The sequence below is a fragment of the Notothenia rossii genome, assembly GCF_949606895.1.
Source record: "Notothenia rossii genome assembly, chromosome: 4".
Taxonomy (NCBI): domain Eukaryota; kingdom Metazoa; phylum Chordata; class Actinopteri; order Perciformes; family Nototheniidae; genus Notothenia; species Notothenia rossii.
Genome location: NC_136902.1, coordinates 67,301,562 through 67,323,048, shown reverse-complemented (window position 1 = coordinate 67,323,048; position 21,487 = coordinate 67,301,562). Strand labels below are relative to the sequence as shown.

At 39.6% G+C, this 21,487-nt stretch overlaps 2 protein-coding genes across 2 annotated transcripts in view; both read right to left on the bottom strand.

Moving 5' to 3' along the window:
- LOC307034884 (leucine-rich repeat-containing protein 75A-like) overlaps positions 1 to 4,715 on the bottom strand; it is a gene marked incomplete at its 3' end in the record, with an annotated part of 44,415 nt that extends 39,700 nt beyond the window's left edge. The window contains exon 1 of the mRNA XM_079673810.1: positions 2,832 to 4,715. Within this exon, the coding sequence (XP_079529936.1) occupies positions 2,832 to 3,080 (249 nt within the window). The 5' untranslated portion in view covers positions 3,081 to 4,715. The remainder of the gene's footprint in view (positions 1 to 2,831) is intronic.
- Positions 4,716 to 4,974: 259 nt separating this feature from the next.
- On the bottom strand, positions 4,975 to 21,212 carry poldip2 (polymerase (DNA-directed), delta interacting protein 2). Its single transcript, XM_079677781.1, has 11 exons — positions 20,968 to 21,212; positions 13,408 to 13,483; positions 13,048 to 13,145; positions 12,842 to 12,941; positions 10,089 to 10,164; positions 9,165 to 9,272; positions 8,284 to 8,420; positions 8,060 to 8,086; positions 7,797 to 7,922; positions 6,889 to 6,968; positions 4,975 to 6,726 (listed from the first exon to the last, which is right to left on the bottom strand). The coding sequence occupies exons 1-11, from the start codon at positions 21,150 to 21,152 to the stop codon at positions 6,612 to 6,614; spliced, it is 1,128 nt and encodes a 375-aa protein (XP_079533907.1). The 5' UTR covers positions 21,153 to 21,212; the 3' UTR covers positions 4,975 to 6,611.
- Positions 21,213 to 21,487: the final 275 nt, after the last annotated feature.

Here is a 21,487-nt window from a genome sequence, read left to right as displayed (position 1 = left end):
GCTGACATGTTTTTATAAGCCAACCTGAAAGTTAGCATCGCAAGGGTTCACTCCACGTAAAGCAATGGGATTTTTCCATTGGATTTTGGTATATTGCAGAGAAAACGATCTGTGGCAAACATGTTGTACTGCGGGATAAACTCCACATATTAAAATCACTTTGTGATATTACAACGATTCATTCTTTTGGCAGAAATTAAAGCTAACCCAAACTACATCAAGGTCGCATGGATGCGCATCACCACCACTTAACGAAAGATGAACTTGTCGATGTGATGAAGTTTGGTCGTTTTTTAAAGTCACTTGTTAGCAACCGCCGTTTTTAATGGCACAAAGAAGCTTCGGCCAATCACAAGTGGGGTAAACAGTAGCGTATTTTCTGTCGGGGAACAAAATGTGAACATCTTTTAAACCACTAATATTTTTTCAGTCTTCAAACCAAAAACACGTTAAAAAAAAACTTACTTTGAGACGAGGGAACCGGGAGTGGTAAAATGAAGGGCTGTCGCCAATTAGTCGGCTAAAACAGTCTTGGTCGGATAATTTGTTATTACTCTATTAGTCAAAAAAAAAAAACTCCATCCATGCACTGCATGTGCTTTGACGCGTCAGTCAGAAAACCCTCACACTTCATTCAGAGCTGTGCCTGGTCATTAAGTTTCAGGAAATCCTTAATTATCCCAGACAACCTCTGATTATTCTCATAATCGGAGGAAAACAGCAGCAGTGACTCAGGCAGTAACCTAAGCTTGTATCAACATAGACCTATACTTTATTATAATTCTGACCTCAGAAAAACATAAATTAAAGTTTTCATTTCATGATGAAGACGTGATGCGAGGAGGTATTTTTGGCAACACGCAGATTTTCAGTGATTCCGTAATATTTAAAGGGTTGTTATATTAAGATATGAATTATAGAATAAATGAACTAAATGTTCCGTGTCTTCGCTGATTGTTCTGAAACACAAAGAATGTAGGCAGGCGGACCTCTCCGTCCGTCCGCTGTAGGCAGGCGGACCTCTCCGTCCGTCCGCTGTACTCATGCGCTTACGTGTAACATTTCATTTATATTATATTTATATTTCAAAGGTTCGTTATTACAGTTTTATTTTATATGTTATATTAGCACAACATGATATAACAACGTTTTGTGTCAGCCCTTGAAACTGAAACCATTTTGGGAGAAGAAATGTATCAATATTAATAATGATAGCTTATCACAAACGTGCTGGATTAGTTGAATAATCGCCTGAATTGACGACTATTGGTCGACCAGAAAGATCTTTAGTCTAATAAAGCCTAATAAAATGCTCAATCAAAACTAAAAAATTGGCCATCCCCATTTTCGTTGGGTTTTCTTCGGGGAAAACAAATCTGATCAACAGTCAAAACAATGCTCACACTGAAGCTAAATCCAGGGGATGTTTGGCATTAACACCAAATAGTCTCACACTCTGTTGATCACCTCATGATTAATTAAAAAAATCAGCACCTTCATTTTTCATAATCAGATTGAGGCCAGTTTTAACTAGCATGTATCTCACATAATCATCACAGAATCAGTGCTTATTGTGAGGGACCCTCATTAGCACCCCGCTGTGTGGTTGTGCCTCACAGTCAGACAGGAGACTGAGACTCTCCTCCTCTGGGGTATCATAGCTTAATGAAGCAGCGTCAGAGAAACGAATGCCCCGGTCACAGCGATGACGCATGAGGAGGAATCCTTGATCCTTTTGCCTGTTTGATTTGCTTTACTGTTGGCCATTGAAGCTGTAAAGAACAATAGAAAGGTGCTGATACAAATCTCCCAAACAATAAACTGTGGAAGCAATGTGTGTGTGTGTTTAAGCGTGAGGCTCTGTTCCCTGTGAGTCATAGAGGGATACACGTGGCAGCATATGGATTATGTGCAGTGCTGTCTTCAAGGATGAGAGCTTATATCTCGGTTTCTCCCTTCTCTTCAATGATAAACATGTATTAGATGAACTCCCTCCTTTTGAGCCTAGATCCTTCCCTTTCTTAACAGCTCTCCAGATCCTCCAATTCAACTGGTGGGATTTTTCCTTCTCTTTTTGTTTTTCCCCACACTAGAGTCTTTCAGTCTGTGCTTTACTTTGGCTTCTGTCTGTAGCAACAACAGCAGCCAGCCAGACTAGCACTGCAAACCTCTTGAAAGACGGAAAGAGGTAATAAATTGTAGCTGTGTCCACACTGTGCCAGTGCAGCAGAGCCAGGCACAGCCCAACAGGTCCAGCCAGGGGGCTGAATTCATCAGTAATGTACACAGCCAATCGATCAGTTTAGTCAGTGTCCGCGTCTGAGCCTGGCTTCTGTTTCAGCCCCAGTGATGACAACATGCTTACACACACAGAAATGAATAGAGGCAGGAGAAAGAAAGAACGCCAATAATATTTCTACTTTAAACAAGTCATGGTTTTTTTGCGAAGGCAGAAAAAGACTTGTCAATGCAACCTTATCTTTGTGAGACTATAGTAAAGTTGTTAGTATGAATGCATCTTCTAAATGCCTACGCTCTTTAGATACCGTCTACCTACCTTCACTGAAGTTTATAAACCTTTAACCCTTACGCACGCCTGCTCCTATACGCTCAAGTTGGATGGTCTGCCTTTACCAGCCGTAGACTAAACCAATGGCATATTCTTATTTATAGGGCTGTTCTTTGAGTTCTACCACCTTATCTACAGATGTATATCCATTGGAATAGAACAGCCGGAATTTACGGATGATGTTCTCTTGAGCTATAGAAATGTGAACTTGTGACCCTTGAGAGCTTTACTCCCTCTCCAACACACACACGTAAACACACACCTGTCGGAGTGTCTTGAGCATCTCCGTGGCCTCGTCCTGCTTGCCCTGCTTGGCCATCAGCATCATCTCCTGGATCATGCCGATGCGGCGCTGGTAAGGCGGGGGCGTCCCTCCACGTCCCAGCCGGTCCCCTGACTTCAGCATGAGGGAGGCCAGGATGTCCCCCCGCTCCCTGGTGGGGGTCCGCTTCCAGCTGTGCTGAGGGCTCGGTCCTCCGGGCTCCTGGCCTTTGGTCTGCTTGGCACCCATGGTGTTGCGTTTAATGTGAACTGTGAAAATAACAAGACCAGTCCTACCAAGAAGTCATGCTGAGGCAGGTTTGAGTAATGGTAAGACACTCAAAAAGCCTGCAGATCATCATATGTTTCGGCAGCTTGGGGCTAAAGTATCTGTGAGTAATACAATTCCAAACTGCGAAGTGAAAATGTTCAGTGTTACAAAGAGGAAGGAAAAGTCCAAGAATACAAAATACTACTCCATAACATTAGGAATTGGAGCTACTAGTTGTCTGCTTTCAGGAATTTGTAAATCCCAGAGAGAGCAGCTCAGGTCGAGAACAGCTCGGAGGATGATGCCTGCAGCATGGCCGCAAAACACGGACACAGCACTCAGGATGCAGGATGCCTTCAGTGCAGACGGCTGCAGCCTCCTATCCCACACGCAACTTCACCACATCTCTAAAATAATGTACCTTCGGCAGCAGGGTTATTTTCCTACTCTTCTCTGATGTTTTCAGTTAACAGTAGCTCGGAGGACAAGGAGGAGACGGATCGCAGAAGGTGGTGCATGCAGCAGGGCATGGCAATGTTTACGTCTCCTGAAGATCACCGCTGACTGTCTGCTGCTCGCTCTGCCCTGTCCTTCCGCCGCTGGAAAGGCACGCATAGGCTGAAACAAACCCCGCATTCCTCCTTCTCCAAGGTTGAGTTTCCATCCGCTCCGGAGCAGGAAGCAGCGGCATTGGCGTCTCAGTTCGACACAGGCTGCGGCTCCGCAGGCTGACAGGCAGGCCTGGTGTTCCCTCGCTGGGACTGAATTATGTATCGCACCCTCTGTTCAACTGAGTGGGGGGCGCGCGGAGAGTGCACATGAGCACAAGTCCACCCTCCTCGCAGAGTAATGGGTAGGGCTGGGCAGGAGCACGAGCACATCGCCAAGTTTGCAGTTTCAGCTCGAGACACGACACTTCTTCTCCGGCTGTGCCAATTTTCATTAATTAATGCGTCACTTTAATGTAGCGTTGCTGCTTTCCATACGTTGACAGTTTTGGTTCAAGATGACTCATACGTTGTTATATCCTTTATGGTCTTCTAGTTAATCGGCATATAGTTTATTAGACAATGTTATTTTGTTTTATTATCTAATAAACAAATTGTGCAATGTAGCTGGCTAGCATAGTGGCGAGGTTAAATCCTGACACAATTTGACACAAAAATATGACCTTTGGATTATGTAGCCTACCTTCATCTACTGTATAGTACTGCAAATACCTTTGTTAAATAGGCCTACAACTTAAAAATAGTTTAAATATGCGAAGTAGTGTCGAAAGTATTATATCGCAGAGAAAACTATTAATTTGTAAATGTTTGTAAATTATGTGGTCTTCGTCATAAGCAATATAGCAGTATTTAAAAGATAGATTTTCATATCGAGTTTGGCTTTTTGCATCGAAAATACAAGACACTATGTTCGGCCTACTCTTATATTTTCATTTAGCATGGACTAGAAGAAATTTTTTTTTTATGCAAGAATTGTAGTTTTACCTCACCATTTAAGTGCAAGTGAAATTTAAAATAAGATGTTCAGATAAACTGAAAGAAAGCATAGACTGTTCCATTCTACAAAGGAAGTATGGAGTTATTTTCATGTTATCAACATGATTCAATGCCGTTTGGTACATACACCTCTGATTTACAGTATATTTAGGCAGAAAAATAAAGGAAAGATTGCACTGACCTCTGGTGGTGGCCGTTTGAAGTTCATAAACTAAATCATTTTAAAACAACAATCTTCATGTAGTAGTAATATTAGTAGTAGGCCTACTGTGTATGAGAAAGGATGTCGATTTTTTTAATGATTTAAGAGTTTTTTCTTCTCTCTGAACTGTATTGGCCTTGAGACTAACACAATAAATGTCAATATGGGTTTTTCAAAAAGGTATTTATTTGTTATGCCTTTACTTACATCTTTATTTACAGTAGTATTTCAACCATCATAGTTACTTCAAATCACTTAGCAAAACGAATTGTTAGCTTTATTTGCTCACTTTACCAGGGAGAAAATCCAGGCTGAGAACTGTCCGTGTCACAGATCCAAATTCAAACAATAGGCTTTAACCAAAGAGGTGTTCACGAGTTAAAACTTCATTCTTTTTTTAATAAAGCTGTCCTGCATTTGTTATTCTAACACAAGAACTCAGCTCAACGCTCCGGCAAAGAAGGGATTCTTTTTTGGCTGCCAACACATACAGTTCACTCAGTTTGATCTTTGACACCATTGGATCACATGCGGATGGAAATCCCAGTTTTTGAAGCACCGATCAAGAGAATCACAGATCAAGAAAATCTAAATGATGCAGACTAAAAATAAAGATGATCTGTAATATTTACAGATCTTTTTTATAGTGTTCATCAAAATGTACGACTCAGAAAAGATACAAGAGCATTTCTGAGACAGCACAAATGAGAAAGCGAAAAATAAAAATCGTATTTTCTGTTGACGAGTGTCAAAGCCTAATTCCATCCGCTGCGCTATAATGTTGTCAAACACTGTAACTTCAGCACTAAAAGCAAACCAGAATTTCATCCGATTTCCCTTCCATCAGCAGCCCACACAGCTCAGACACCACTGAACTGTGACCAGGCTTGATTAAAAACATGAACGTCAAATCGGGTCCAAAATAAAAGTAATGCGACATGTTATCCTAAATTCAAACAGAAAGTATCAAAGAGTAGTTTGTAACACGTAGCTAAAGTGATGGCTTAATCTTCACTTAAGTGTCCTACCGAGGCCTCGGTGTGAAGCTCAGTGGGAGCTGTTTCTCTTTTCAGAGCTCAGCAGGAAATAAAACCAACCTGCGAAGATGTTCAGCTGTCAGATACTCAAAGTGTCCAGCTCAGCTTGGCAACAACAAATCAACCTCCCAGCACTGTTCCACTTGAATGCATGTCTCTTTAAACACAGTGAAGATTTATCTTCTATAATCATACAAAGTGGCGCAGTCATGAGTTCTAAAATCCGAAAATTATTTTTAGAACCATTTCAGGTTTCCTTGTCTCAAAGTCATTGGGTTTTACACATGTTTTTGGTTAGAAGCCTGAAATAAGGTCCGTGTTTTGTCCTACGACATAAAATATGTCGGTAAACACCCAACTCGTGAATGTCCGTATCTTCTAGCTGTTCAGTATCATTAACGTGTGTTGGCCACAAAGCTTATTTTCCTCCAAACATATTGAAAATCCCATTGCTTTCTGTCTAGGCAGCCCTTGTGATGCTAACTTTCAGGTTGACCTACACAAATATGCCATCACTGCACCACTCTATATGATTAACCTAAGGACATATTGCTGTTTGATGCACTCTCACAGTGAAGGGAAAGACGTGCCTTTGTTTGGATGATGTAGGAAAATTATAATTCTCCTTTGCATAACTGACTCACGCTAGTCTTTGGCTAGAGGCTGAGGCAGTGTTACAGAGGGAAGGACAAATCCAGACAACCCAGAGAGAACCAGGACTGACGGAGTGTCAGGGCCTCTCAGGCGGGGGGGAGACTACGGGCAGTTAGAACGTGTAGCCAGCGGGGGGCGCTTTGTCATCTTTGTTGCTCTCCAGGGAGAAGGGGGGAATGCGTACATCGAAGTGAGAGCCGTCGGTTCTTTCAATACGAAACGTCCCCCTAAACATAAATAATAGAGTAAAGCTTGAATTAGTTTCAGACATATGTATGACCATATTTGAAGTTATATTAAGCCTTTGAAGGTGAATATGAAACAGCAGTATATGAAGCTGTGATGTGATTTATTTAACAGTTGAGTGATGCAAGACGGCGCAAACTCACCACATATGTCCGCTGGGGGCTTGTAGAGACACATGACTGCTGTACTGAAAGGCCGGCTGTTCTTTTGACAACACGGGCTCCTGTTACAGCACACACACAAAAAACACAAGAACAAAATGACAAGGTTACACAAATCATTGTTGATGCGCACTTTTGTCCTATAATGGAGAGGGAGAAGCTGCTCACAGCTAGAAAAAAAACATTAATAAATTGAAGGTGTTGGTAAGTCATAAAAATCTTGAGAATTATTTTTTCAAAGATGTAGTTGGATTGACGTCTGATAAATGTATTGTATAATTATCTGGACTTCCTAGGAGTAGTTTTTAGTACGCATCAGGGACAAAACTAAAACATTTTTAACAGTATTGTTAACGTTAAAGATAGGATATTTAAAATCAGTGCCAGTAAATATCCAGTAACATTTAAATTACTCCTTTGGCTGTGTTTTTAGGCCCTTAAGCCAGTTGTATTGATTGTGTTTGCAGCGTAGCAGCTCTGCAAACACAAAGTATTATGAATGTGCATGGCTTTATGATGTCATTATTTAGATAGCCTGCCTTTAAAAGCTCAATAACTAGACAGATCATATTTGACCGGAATTGCTCACATTTTCCATGACATTAAAATCTTACAGAAACTGAAAACCTGGTGTGAAGATGTTAAGAAGATAACAAATATAATTCACAAGGTTAAAAATATAATTGTGTCATCATTTGTTTACAATTGTCATAATTAGCGCATTCATTTGTGTTTGTTGGCGAAAAATGTTTTATGAAGTCACCGAGATCTTGACCTTTGCCCACCAAATTCAGTTCGTCGTTGAGTGACTGGGGATGTTTGTTCCCAATTTGAAACAAAGTTCTCTCCCTGCCCTCCTGTGACATCGTGTGTGTTTTTGGTGCACTGACCCTCCCTACGACTCCTCGTCCTCTGACGGTCTCCAGGGTTCCTGAGAGGCTGAAGATCCTCCAGTGCCTCTCTCTCAGCTGAACCACCTCGGCGCCCATGTTCTCAAGACGGATACAGTACCGCCACTGCAGGGAGACAACACACACAAGTGTCAGAGTACTGAGTATGCAGACTAAGGTGGAATAAAGCAGTGCTTGTAGCTGGTGTTCGTTTCCCAAAGTGACTACATATTCCCCACAGAAGAGAAACATCTGCTACTCACCCAGTATACATGGGAGTTCTGGGCCTCCTGAGAATCAGAGAGAATATCCATTAGCATTAACAGAACCAACCAAAACAGAAAACAGCAAGAGTCACAGCCATAGTCTTGATTTGCAGAGCTAAAGATAGGTCAGTGTGATGTGGCTAATACTCGAGCTAGTGTGCTACAGGCTGTGTTTGCAGCAGCTTCATATCTCTGAACTTAGATGCTGTTTGGTCATTTACCCTCATGCCCATGTAGAAGGGGATGACGGTGACCCGGATGTTCTCCGTAGTCTCCCTGTGGACGTCTGACAGCTCCAGCCAGGGGTGGTTCTTCTCCTGCCACGCCTTGAGGGTGTCTCTGGGTGTAAATGGTGGAGCTACAGGACAAAGCACATGTTTACTCACAATACTGTTTTTTGTAACATCGACCACGTAAACGGTAAACGTCAATGGTCGGATCCGAACCAGAAGTGAAACTAAATATGACTCATTGTATCAGGGAAATACATGAATTCATTCGATATTGGCTTGTAAAACACTAGACCGCCAACCATCATAGCTATTTAGTGAACATTTCACCCACAAAAGGACCATTTGTATATCAAAACTCACAACGTGATACATTTATTTGCTTAGAAAATGTTTCTGGTTGGGCTTGACAGTGAAAAAGGATCCAAAAACACATTAAGTTCTTGGGAATTGAATTAATAGGGGCTGTGTGAACAGCAGCAGAACAATATCAATACATCATTTTACAAACTATGCATAGTTTTGCTTCTGTTTAACTAAGCTCTCATTTACTTCCATTCATATTGAACACTTATCCTTTTTGAATTCATGCAGAAATAACAACATTTTCTTAATTAATTCAAGGTATCACAGGGTAAGTAATTGATATTAAAATGGTCCTTTTGTGGGTAAAATATTGCTTTAATGGCTTTGGAAAAAAAGAATACTAACTAAACCGACATCAACTGCTTAAATATCTACAATATTTAACTTAGAATAAAATACTATGACTACGATTAATAGCAATGACATTTGTTAACAAGACTAAAGTGGGACTCTGCATTGTAAAAGGTGTGTGAAAAATGATGTGGCCGCTCCAGAAGAGAGTGTACCTTTGGCAGGGTTGAACATGAGGAAGCGCTCAAACAGCTCGTGCTGGATGGGGATCTGCTCCGTAGAGTTATATGGCAGGATGTCTTCATGGCTCACATAGTCCAGACCTGATGACAGAAACACACACACGGTGTGGGGACGAGACAGAGAGCAATGAATGCCTCAAAGGGGACGTTTCATATACTGTGGGAGCTAAACTGGAGAGTGGCCCATCACATACAATGTGTTGGAGTGCTAGCAAATACAAACACAAGTTTTACAAAGTGATGTCACTATGTTACGGTAGTAAACAAAGGAGTTCTGAGCTGGACTATTTCCTGAGAAATAGCTTTTTATTTGTATTGTTTATCATGAATGCCCCATTCAAAACTGTTAGAAATGGGATATACAACAGTGATATGATTTGGGCTACATTGACCAGCAGAGCAGACTCCATAGTTAACAACTCACTAATGACAGTATTGTTGTTTTTAGCTAAACTAGACTAGGGAGTATTTGGGAAAACAGATTGGTGTTTACCCTCATTGTTCTCGTTAGAGTTTAATGGTTGTAATGTTGACCATGTAAGGGTGTGAGCACATATGGTAACCTAGAAGGCAATCTCGCCTTGTGCGCTCTGTTTAATTCAGTTAACACATCATCGTTTTGAAATTAAAGCTCAACTATGTCCTTCATCATTGTTTTGAATAAATGAAATAACAGCAGTAATAGGCCATCTAGCTTTAAAACATTGCTGTAATGGATCTAATTGATCAAAATGTTAAGAGTGGGTGTTGAATACTTGAATCTTCAAAGGGAAATTTGACAATGGAAAGTGGTGTGGTGGTAGAATGAGTGTTTAATTAGGTCTGCTGAAAGCATTTAACCTGACAGAACCTCTGTAATGTATCATTGAAGTGCTATGTCCTGAACACTGTGCATACCTGGGATAGCGTACAGGGCTCTGCTGTCGTCATGGTTTGCCAGAAACGTCACTGCCTCCGTCTGGGACCTCTGAGACTGTCGAACACACAGAGACACACTGCTGACAGGACAACCAGAGCTAGATTCTCACACTGTTCTAGCTTTGTCTCCATGGAGCATTAACACTCATTGCACTTCATGTTTCCATACTTAAATGTTCAAAAAGAGCTCCCCATTGACATCAGGACAGCAGAAAGCCTACACATCTTCCGGCGAAGACTGAAAACTCATCTCTTTCGACTCCACTTCGAGCAATACAATGAAAAAGAAAAAAGACTTGTATACTAACTAAGGACTGGCTTATCTAAAGCCAGTTGAGTAGCACTTGAAATGGTTTGGCTTTATGAAACCTGATGTACTTATATGATTCTGTTTTCTTCAAGTTTGTATCTTCTTGGTCGAATGCACTTATTGTAAGTCGCTTTGGATAAAAGCGTCAGCTAAATTAAATGTAATGTAATATTTCTCATAAGAATTTGGGATTTTAGCCCTTATAGACCATTTACATGCACTAAAAACCTGTATAGCACACTACAGGAAAGGGGAACCCCCAAAAGCTTAATAGGGCCTCTTTAAGATATATTACAACCTCTCCAAGGACAATATGTGTTAAGGAAAAAAATGTCACACTCTTATCAAATGTCTGTCCCAAAGGTCTGTGTAAGTGAGTGTAACAACTAGGAATTTAATTATTAGGATTCTATGGGTTTAAGAACAAGTATTCATTATTAATATTTCATTTTTGAAGCAATGTGAATATGGCTTACTATTTAAAGAGCCTGTGAAACGGGTTTCACCCATCATCCAAACCCATCAATTTTTAGTAAATATTGTCCCCTTGAAACCGTTACTGAACTGATTTGGGATATTTGTACTTTGATAACCATTCATCTGCCCTTCAATGTTGAACATATTCTGGATCTTCTCGGGGATTCTTCAAATCCCGCTCCAGCTGCACCGTTCCGGATCCCAGCATCTGCATGTAAACGCACGATGGGGCACACAGCAGCAAGCGATGACAGCGATGACAGTTTAATTTTGAACGTGTCTGAGTCCTCATATTAGGCTGAAGGATCGGTTTATGTTGTATCTGTTAGAAGTTTAGGAATTAGGTGCGTCAATATGGGCGATCATACGGTCATGTAGCCAGTGGTGGACTGGGACTAAAAATCAGCCCGGGACTCTCGACCGGCCCACTTCGGTACCACTAGTAAATTGTCAACGGGGGGAGTGGGGGAAGTGCTAGTGACTTATCCGACCGGCACACTTCGGTACCGGCCCATGGGGATTCGTCCCGATGGCCAGTCCGCCACTGCACCCAGCCCAGTCCACGTTAACTGTCAACGGGGGGAGCCTCGCTGCGGGGAAACGGTGGACCTTGTGTCCCGATCGGAGTGGGAATAATAATAATACTAATCATAATCCGTGCATTTTATCCATTAATTTCCCCAACATTAAAAACACGTTGAATCTATGTTGGTGTACTACAACTACAAAAAGCATCGGTTTGTTTTCTCATCAGGAAATGCAGACCGGCTAAAACAAACGATTTTTAAAATCATCATCATCCTCACGATCATTTAATGTATCATATGTTCGCCGAATTGACATGAAACACTAATAAATGTAGTTTCATCCACTTGAGTTTACAACTACAAAAATAATCGTTTTTTTTTTTTTTATATCACATCCTAAAGAAAAATGTACTTGTCCACATTGCTTGCCGAAAGGGCAGATCTGCTGGCACTAACAATGTCTCCTGCTGTGGAGAACACCCTCTCGCTAGGGACAGAGGTAGCAGATACAGTCAGGTAGCGCTTTGCTAACATGGCAACATAAGGATATTTGGCGTTTGTCATAGCTTTGGCTCGGTCTGAACTTTTTGCGAGTGGTGGAGGCTTAAATGCTAGTGGGAGTTGGGTTTGCACTTCAGTCTTTTTTCTTTTGGTACCGGTGATATTCACGTTCGGGTGATGCCTTTTCAAATGAGTGTGCAAGTTTGATGTATTGCCAGCCGCGTAACCAATTTTAGTTGAACAATGCCGACAAACAGCTTTGGTTCGGTCCACCTGTCTTTGTCCGTCATCCTTTTACGTAACTGCGAAACCAAAATGTTCCCAAACCGGAGACTTCAATGATGCTGGAGGATTTTCGAGCTCAACTTTATCTGCGTTCGCCATTTCCTCAAATTACTGACTAAATTTGAACGCATCCCTCTGACCATTACGTTTAACGTTATATTTGTTCGGTGCACACGTGTACCGAACCGAAGGGCCCGTAACGGGTACGTGTACCGTTACACCCCTAGTTCCCTTATTGACGTCACTTCCGGCTTCTCCCAAAAATTCAAAATGAGTCGAAAGGAATTTCCCCTCGATGTTCGAAATTATTGATATTTATCAGAATGGTATCGCACCTTCTTTTTCAAGATGACTGTTCGAGATTACCAGTAGCCCAATATTTCATTGCACAACAGTTGTTGGGAGGCTGTCACAGGCTCTTTAAATGTGAGGGATAGAGGATTTCCGTTGAAATCTGGACTTAAATGATGCAGTAAATATAAGGAATATTGGCAAAATGAAGTTATTGAAATTCCAAATGTGTTACTGAGCTTCAACCAGCTCCACTTTCTTGCTTGTCTTGACTTCCTCAGATGTATGTGCAATGTAAGGTGGTCCTAAAAAAGCCCTACTGTAACTGTATAGTGACTTACTATATGAGGGCAGTCCCTGGTGTCAATCAGGACCTGGTAGTATGTGTGAGTCTTCCCCTTCACCTCCTTGGAGCCGTGTGCACCCGGAGAGTCAGGTTTACTGAGGGGAGAAAGTAAGAGATAGAAAAAGATCTCAGTTAAACAAGCCTCCAAACAAGCCAATGAGGACTGTACGGTGTAGTCTAAAGCCAGAAGTGGAGGTTTACCTTTCAGACATGGGAGGGGTGATGTCTCTGTCGTAGAGGCGGGCGTGCCAGGGGAACAGGACGATGCCTCTGTAGCCAAACACACTGTGGAGAAACAGCTGAGGAGAGAACAACAAGCACACATTGGATGAGTTGCTGTGAGATGACATCTGCAGGGGGCTTAATAAAAGAAAGTAGATGGGATTACAGTCACTTGACAGGATCACATCAATGTACTATCATAAAAAAACTAATGTAATGTTGTGTCAAAACTTAAAAACAGACCAGAAAACATAGGATAATACAGTATTATTCAAAAGGAGGTCTGATAAGAGCTATCCGATTTGTGTTGTGTTTGTTTTGTGACTGGAAGTGACTCACCTGTCCCGTTTCATATTTTCCGTGCTGCTTCACAGCCTCAAACATTCCCACCGTCTCCAGAATCTTCCCTTCAGGCCTGCTCCTGCCAAACAGAGGCAGCACCATTAAACACTGAACCCTGTGTGTGCATTCAAGGGTGTTTTAATAGGCCCGTTAACACTGGGGATTAATCTGGAAACCTTAACGTGCTAAAAAATTAAATAACGCTATTTATTCACATTAGAAAGTTTGACCCTAAGTTGACCCGTAACTCCATGGCGGACGTTTACAATGTGCTGCACGGCCCGTGAAAAGGCAAAGAAAGCGTAGCGCACATTATGCAGAGGGTCATTGCAATGTGAATGCTACCATACGAGTACATGTCCTGTTTGGCGCACATTTTACAGAGGGTGATCGCAGCGGCTCTCGATGAAAGCGGCTTTGTCGTTGCTTTAGCCAAGTGTCGGAAAATTGTGGGACTTCGTGATATTAACAGTCAAAAAACTCTGACTTGACCGTTTTTCATGCATTTCTTTATTAACACACCACACGTGTATTAGATGTATCTCCCACCAAAAATAGGGAATACTAGTGTGACTAACATGATTCAATTTTTTTTATTGATAGACAGCACTAGTTTAAAACCCACCTCTGAACACAAGACCACAAACTAACATACATAAGCAAAACAAGAGGACTTTGATCAAAACAACTTCCTGTGGACAAACACAAAAACACAAACAGTCCATAAGTCCCAGAGGAGCTTCGGCAGGGAATCCCCCAGTTCTGAAGAGAATAGGCGTCAGGATTTCCCCTTCTATAGAGACGATTTACATTCATCCCTTTAGAAAATCCTGCTGCATCCTCCCATCACCCCCCCCCTTCAGTCGTAATCTCAATCACAACTTTGACAGGATTGAGTAAAACACCTCGACTTTTCAGATAACAAGAAGAATATAATTTGTCCTAATCTCAATGTTCTTGCCTGCGGCCTCACACACACACAAATATATATATACACACATATATATACAGATATATATATATACGCATATATATATATATACACACATATACACACATGTATGTATATACACACACACATATATATATATACACACACACACACACACACACACACATATATATATATTATAATATCACCAATGACAACAACAGCTGGTCACTTCTAATAAATAACACGCATACTTCTGTGCTCCCTGCAAAGCTAATCTTTACAACAGAGATGAAGAGGGGGGATTAATGAGGTGGATATATATGGGATTAAATCACACAGTAGGTTGGTCTCAGGTTATTTTCTTATCATGGGTGTATTGAGCAAAAATAAGGTAACCTGATTTTACTATGAAAAATATGTTTGAAGTCCAACTTAAATCAAATTTAAGTTTTTTGTTTGTAAACCAATTGTCTCGTGTTAAAGACAATCAGTAGTTTTGCATTGATTCTTCAGACTACCATTCAGATCCGACAATGTCGATGGAGATGATATTTGGAAACAGCCAATCATGTTAAATTACAACAACTGCAAAGCAGATATTTTTAAAATATGTTAAATACTGTGCTTTCTTTAAATCCATGTTCCCTTGCTAGAAGTCATGACTTCTTTAAAAAAAAGAATAGCTCCTACGGGTAAAACTCTTGATAAAAACAGGTTGGTCTAACGGAGCTTCTTCCGGGTATTTATACTTTTATAGATACGCAACACAGATGTGATGATTTCACATAATGAAATCTTGTACACAAAGTTTTTTTTCTCAGGATTCTAAATATGTAAAAGAGGGACATTGTTGGTAATAAGGCCAAATATCTTAGGGACAGAGATAATTCATTCATGCATTTCTTCTGATAAGCGCTTCCAACATGTCTTGAAAGCAGCATTATATCTTCTTATATATACACACATGTCTATTCATAGGATGCCAAGTAACACTATGTGCTGCCCTGAAGAGATGCTATGACTCATATCCATTGCACTGAATAGAGACATCTGAGATAAGGGGGGTGCTTTGTTTGACATAAGAAATATCAGAATTATACCAATCAAAAAATCGTGTTTGGACTTAAAACAAACCCTACTTTAAATATGTTTCACATGAAATGTATTTAATTGAGGATTGTCAACTTTAAGGTGTGGGAATATTCTGGAAACTTTAATGTGCAAAAAAAAAAATGTATGCAACTTGATCAGATTGCAAAGTTTGACCCCAACTTCCTGCCGTCGTTCCAGCGGAGATGTTTACCATGCATGGCAGAGAAAACGCCCACAAAGTAGAGGAACTGGCACAAACTAGTGCTTGCCGTTTTAAAGCGTTAGCAGGATTCCAGCATATGCACTGTGTTGTGCACATTATAAAATCGCAGCAGCTCTCCATAGAGAGCCGAAGTTCCTCCCCTTCCGGGGGACCTCATTTCGGAAAAGATATGTATTGAAGTCATTGGAGAGAGAAAGATTATCTTTCTATCCCGTTTGAATTGTGCCACGAATTACACATATGATGTTTGTCAATTTAAAAGATAATTTTGAAAGTAAAAAAAATAAAAATGTGTCGTAAAACTACGAAGTAACTAGGGCTGCTCAATTAAATCGTATTTGAATCCTAATTACTATTATGGCTTGCAACGATTACGAAAACAACGTAATCGAAATAAAACGATTATTTTTTTTATTTTATTTTTTTTATTGGTTTTTCAGTTTAGTTATACTTAAAGTTCAGGGTAATCAAATGTTAAAAACATAATGTTCAAAACAAATATTCTCCAATAAATTGATGTTTTAAAAGTAAACATTTTAATAATCGTGATATCAAATATTGACCCAAATAATCGAGATTATGATTTTTGCCATAATCGAGCAGCCCTAGAAGTAACACATTTTTTGTGTGAAACCGCTCAATGAACTACATCTCCCGTCTTGCACCACATACCGAGATGGCCGTTTTTTTCACTTCTTTCTTTCAGAATGAGGGGGAAAGTATTAAAAGAGGTGAAAATCACTACAAGTCTGGGCATGTTGAGAGCTGTACATACACAAAAGGGGAGTCAGTCGGTTCCGTAAGAGCCAGCATGCGGGACCGGGATTCTGGGATTTGTAGTCTTTCTAGTTGCGTATTTTTCATAGTCTTATATTTCAACAGTTTTACGACAAACTGTGACTTTTTGACATGGAAATTATTATTTAAGATTGACAAACACCATATGTGTAATTTTTGGCACAATTAAAATGGGATAGAAAGATAATCTTACTCTCCCCATTGACTTCAATACATAATCTTTCCGAAATAAGGTCCCATGGGTCGGAAGTAGATGGGCGGGACTTCGCCTCTCTATAACAACGGCTTTAACAACTTATTTAAGTCAAACAGATGACACTTCAGTGTCTGTTTAAACAAACATCACAATGGAAAAATGGTGGTAGCAAATCATTTTACGTCATATCATAAAGCCAGAAGTGACGATGGGTTTTGTTTTCAAACAACATTTTGAAGTTTTAAAAGTGGAATTTTCTAAATGAAATAGATCACCCTTCATTGTTGGGTGCTTTAGCGACGTGTCAGGATATTGACGGACTTAAGTCCAACAATTCAGAAATCATGTCATAAACAAGTAAAAAAATAAAAAAACTTTGATTTGTCTTACTAGTTGTCATGTATTTCCGTATAACAACACCACAAGTTTATTAGTTTTATCCCCCCCCAAAAAAGTAAATACTATTTTAAAATTGTGATGAATCCTGATTCATCATAGATTATTACTGTGATTAAAGTGAAAATGAATTATCGTTTGACAGCACTAATTTCATTATTTGGAGTTGAAATAGAAAACACTATGTAGATAGCAACATATGATGCAAATATAAAAGCAGTCATTCCACTTTGCAAACTTCTATTCTGTCTCTACAACAATCAATCAATCCACTGTTTGAGCAGAGATAACCAGATCTAAATATAGCTAACCCATTGCAAACCCTCAGCCCAAAGCGACCCCTGCCCTGGTAATTAGCCAAGTGCTCCTCTCAGTAAACACAGGAACCATCCATTTCACTTCATCCTTTTCCTATTGTACGTGAGGATGAAGCCAGGTCAGTGTGCCACAGAGCTGTCATCATGTCCGAGAAATGTTGGCAATAAGACAGGAGTTTTGTTTACACAGGTTACTCAAGTGAGAGCTGGTGCTGAATCCGTTCAGATATTTCAAACTTAGAGGGGGCTGTGTGTACACCCACCTTAACTTCCTTTCACGGAGCTATATTTTACAAATACACAGCTTTCTGTCATTATCTGACCAAGTTTCTTACAGCCCTTTGTTTCTGTTTAGTAAAGTGGAGGCGGCTTCAGAAACAAAAAGGACTAACTGGTTTCTCACTCCACTAAATCACAGCCTTTGAGAGACAATGCTTCGGCTTCAGACGACAAATAGGAGCTGTCAGAAATAATATTTGTCTGCAACAGTTTGGCCTAAAATACTCAATTATAACTAGGGGCGCACCGAATGGGAAATTCTTGGCCGAAACCGATACCGAAAATAGGAAACAGTTGGCCGAAAACCGAATGCCGAAAGGCCGAAAATGATTAATATAAATATAAATATATATATATATATATATATATATATATATATATATATATATATATATATATATATAGTATACATTTTTTACCAATGTTGTTCAGCTACCTGATTATGGAAAAAGACATGATTATGGCAAAACTTAACTTAAATAATAATCACTATTATGGGTCTATAAAACATTTATTCAGCACTTTTGAATGCATACAGTACATTAATTCCAAGTCAAGTGCATTTTCTTTTCTCTGTAGGATAACTACAACAAAGTGCATTCAGAACAAAGCTAAGGTGCTTTAAAACTGCATAAACATCTAGGCCAGTAGGCCTACAACAAAATAGTGTAAATAAAGACTAACAGCCAGGCCTTCAACAACAACAAATGCACCTATAAATTTGGTAACCTAACGTGTTGTTGTGATGACGTAATCAAAACGCGGCGACAAGCACGGCGCACGACCATGCTCGCGGCTGGCTCACAGCCAACATGTCTGCCGCTTGGAGATATTTAAAAATATCAGAGAGAGAGGCGCGGATTGCGATTTGTAAAACGTGTCAAACGTGACATTTCTCGAGGGGGTGTAACTGCAAAGACTTTAACCACTTCGGGATGACTCCACCACTTGAAATCAAAACACCCGGACAAATATGCGGAGTATGATCAACGTAACCCTGTTCTCTGACATTCGGTGATATGTTTTCGGTGCTAAAACCCTTTCGGCCGAGAGCCGAAATGGCCTTTTGAACCATTTTCGGCCGATCATTTTCGGTGGCCGAATATTCGGTGCATCCCTAATTATAACACTATATTTTGTTTCGCTGATCATTTAATCAAAATAGACTTGGAGTTAGAGCAATGAACCAGAAGGAAACACATTTTGAAGAGATTACCTATTCATCTTAGAAAAATTAAAACCTTTTCTTTTTTGAAATACTTGTTTTTTTAAGTTGCCTTTGCAATTCCTCCTCAGAAGAGTACGTGTAGTCATCCATGTCCCCATGTAACTAATGATAGTACCAAGTCTGAAAACTCTTGTCGTATCTGGAAATCTGACATCTGAATCTGATATTTCTCTTGGAACAAATACAATTGATCAAATTCAGCTTAATTAACCCAACTTTTAAAAGAACAAGCATTGCCTAAAACACTAATAACAACTGTTTCTGCTGCACCATATTTTGGTTATCATTTTTAAATGTGCCTATCTTTAGATTATGTTTGAGAATGAATGTTGTCCTTTAGATTTTTTCCGTTTCAATCTTGCAAATGGAGATGAGTGCCAAGTGCCTTAACTCAAAGATCTAACCGTTTCTCAATTTGTGGCCATTTACCGTTTTAGTCTGTCAGGAAGTTCTACAACCCCAATCTCAGTGTGATGTCACGCCGCGGTCCAATCAATGACTTGTTCAACACTTCAATCAAATTAAAGCTTAAATGATATTCAGACTATGCATAAGTGGCAGCAGGTAAATATATTATATATATATATATATATATATATATATATATATATATATATATATATATATATATATATCTATCTTTCTCAGCTAGTGTTTAAGAATATTCCATCAGGGTCTTTTCAATACAGAGACCTGATACTGCGAAACAGTGAGAACATTGACATATTTTAATAATTGTGCTCTTTTGTTTCTGTTAGGGTAACAAAGTATTTTGGAATCTCAGCTAAATTCCTTATGTGTAATGGCCCATTTCAGAACCGTATACAGTATATTTGAGTAAGGGGGTTACTATTATGATTATTGATGTGTTTATAAAAGCTGGTAAATGTAGAGCAAATTTGAATAACTGTATATACTGCTGCTGGATATCTTAGCCTATACATATATGTCAAAGTTCATTTAATACTTAATTTATATTAGTATTTTGTATTGTAATATCTAAATCTAAAATGAACTAGTAACATACAGCTAAATAAATGAAGTGGAGTAAAAAGTACAATATTGGCTTCTAAAATGTGGTGGAGTAGAAGTATAGAGTAGCATAACCTGTGAATACTCTTGTAAAGTATCTCAAAATTGTAAGTCAGCTCGAGTAAATGTACTTTGTTACTATCCACCACTGACAAGGCTCGTGTACATAATCACTGATTGAACGCTACATCAAACCTAGACAAAGTATAGTAAGAGCTTCCTGCATAAACAATGCCTTTGAGTAGTATGTCATGGTAGATTATCAGTGGTGGAATGTAACTAAGTACATGTACTCAAGTACAATTGTGAGGTCCTTATACTTCACTTGAGTATGTTCATGTTATCCTAGTGTGTACTTTTACTTACTACATTTTGGATGCTATTTTGCATTTTTTTTACTCCACCTTTTTTGTATTAGTCAAATGTAGTTACTAGCTACTTTTCAGGTATGGATATATAAATCAGAATATAAATCAACCAACAAATCAATATTATTAAAGGTTAAGCTACCGAGCAGTGTATCAAGTCATTTAAATAATCCCAACCTTTACCAAGTGCAATATTGACATTTATGCAATAATAATTATAATACAAACATGTTATATTGTTAAATCTGATATGGGCCATATTATGTATTTTTACAATGAAGAATTGCTACTATAAAGATCTGAGTACTTCCTATACCTCTGTTGATAGCGTTGCATCATAATGCCACTCATCTTAATTGTTCTTAATGCAATGAGAGGGTGTTAACTCCGAACAGTGGGCAGCACCTAGGGATGTAACATGCTTTGACTCAGCAGGTTGCAGGCAGTTATATCAGGTGTTGCCCAATCCATGCTTGCTGGTTACCTTGCTAGCTAATGAACAGCAGAGGACAACAGCATTTTCTCCTTTTTGCACTGCTAATTGTTAGCTCATGTGTGCACACCACTTAGGCACCGTCTCGAGGAATGTGTCCCCTCAACAACAACGTGACCAGTGTTTGTTTTACGGTGTCATCTTGAAGGGCTTGGCTAAAGTCTTTAGCATGTTAGCATTGACAGAGGAGGACACTCTTACCGTGACGACATGAACCTCTTCTGCTGAAAGCCGCCGGACAGCCCGCATGCTCGGCATTGAACCCGCGGTCTGAACGCCTCGGACCCGCTGCTACTGTCCACCACACTCAGTATCCTGTGTGCGTGTTTCTTGTTGTATTTACTGACAGTACTCAGCAAGCCTCGGCGTAATGCGCAGGCCGCCATGTTTCTAGACCTGGCACGCTCAACACACACGCATTTACATCAGGTTACATGCTGCATTCAGGGGACGTCTAAAGAGTCGTATTTAGGACAATTATAAGCTTCAGATACACATGCATTTCTTTGTCCTTTTTTAACAGACAGTATTTTGGTGTTATCATTACAAAAAGAGACTTTCTTGTTACAGTCAAAGTATGATATTTGGAAAAGCATATTGTTTCAATTAGGAAATAGAGGTTATTCATTAATAAATTACGTTAAATAATGACGTTTAACAATTCCTTGAACATTTTGTATCGAATATCCTTCAAAATATTGATATTTAATCACTATAATAC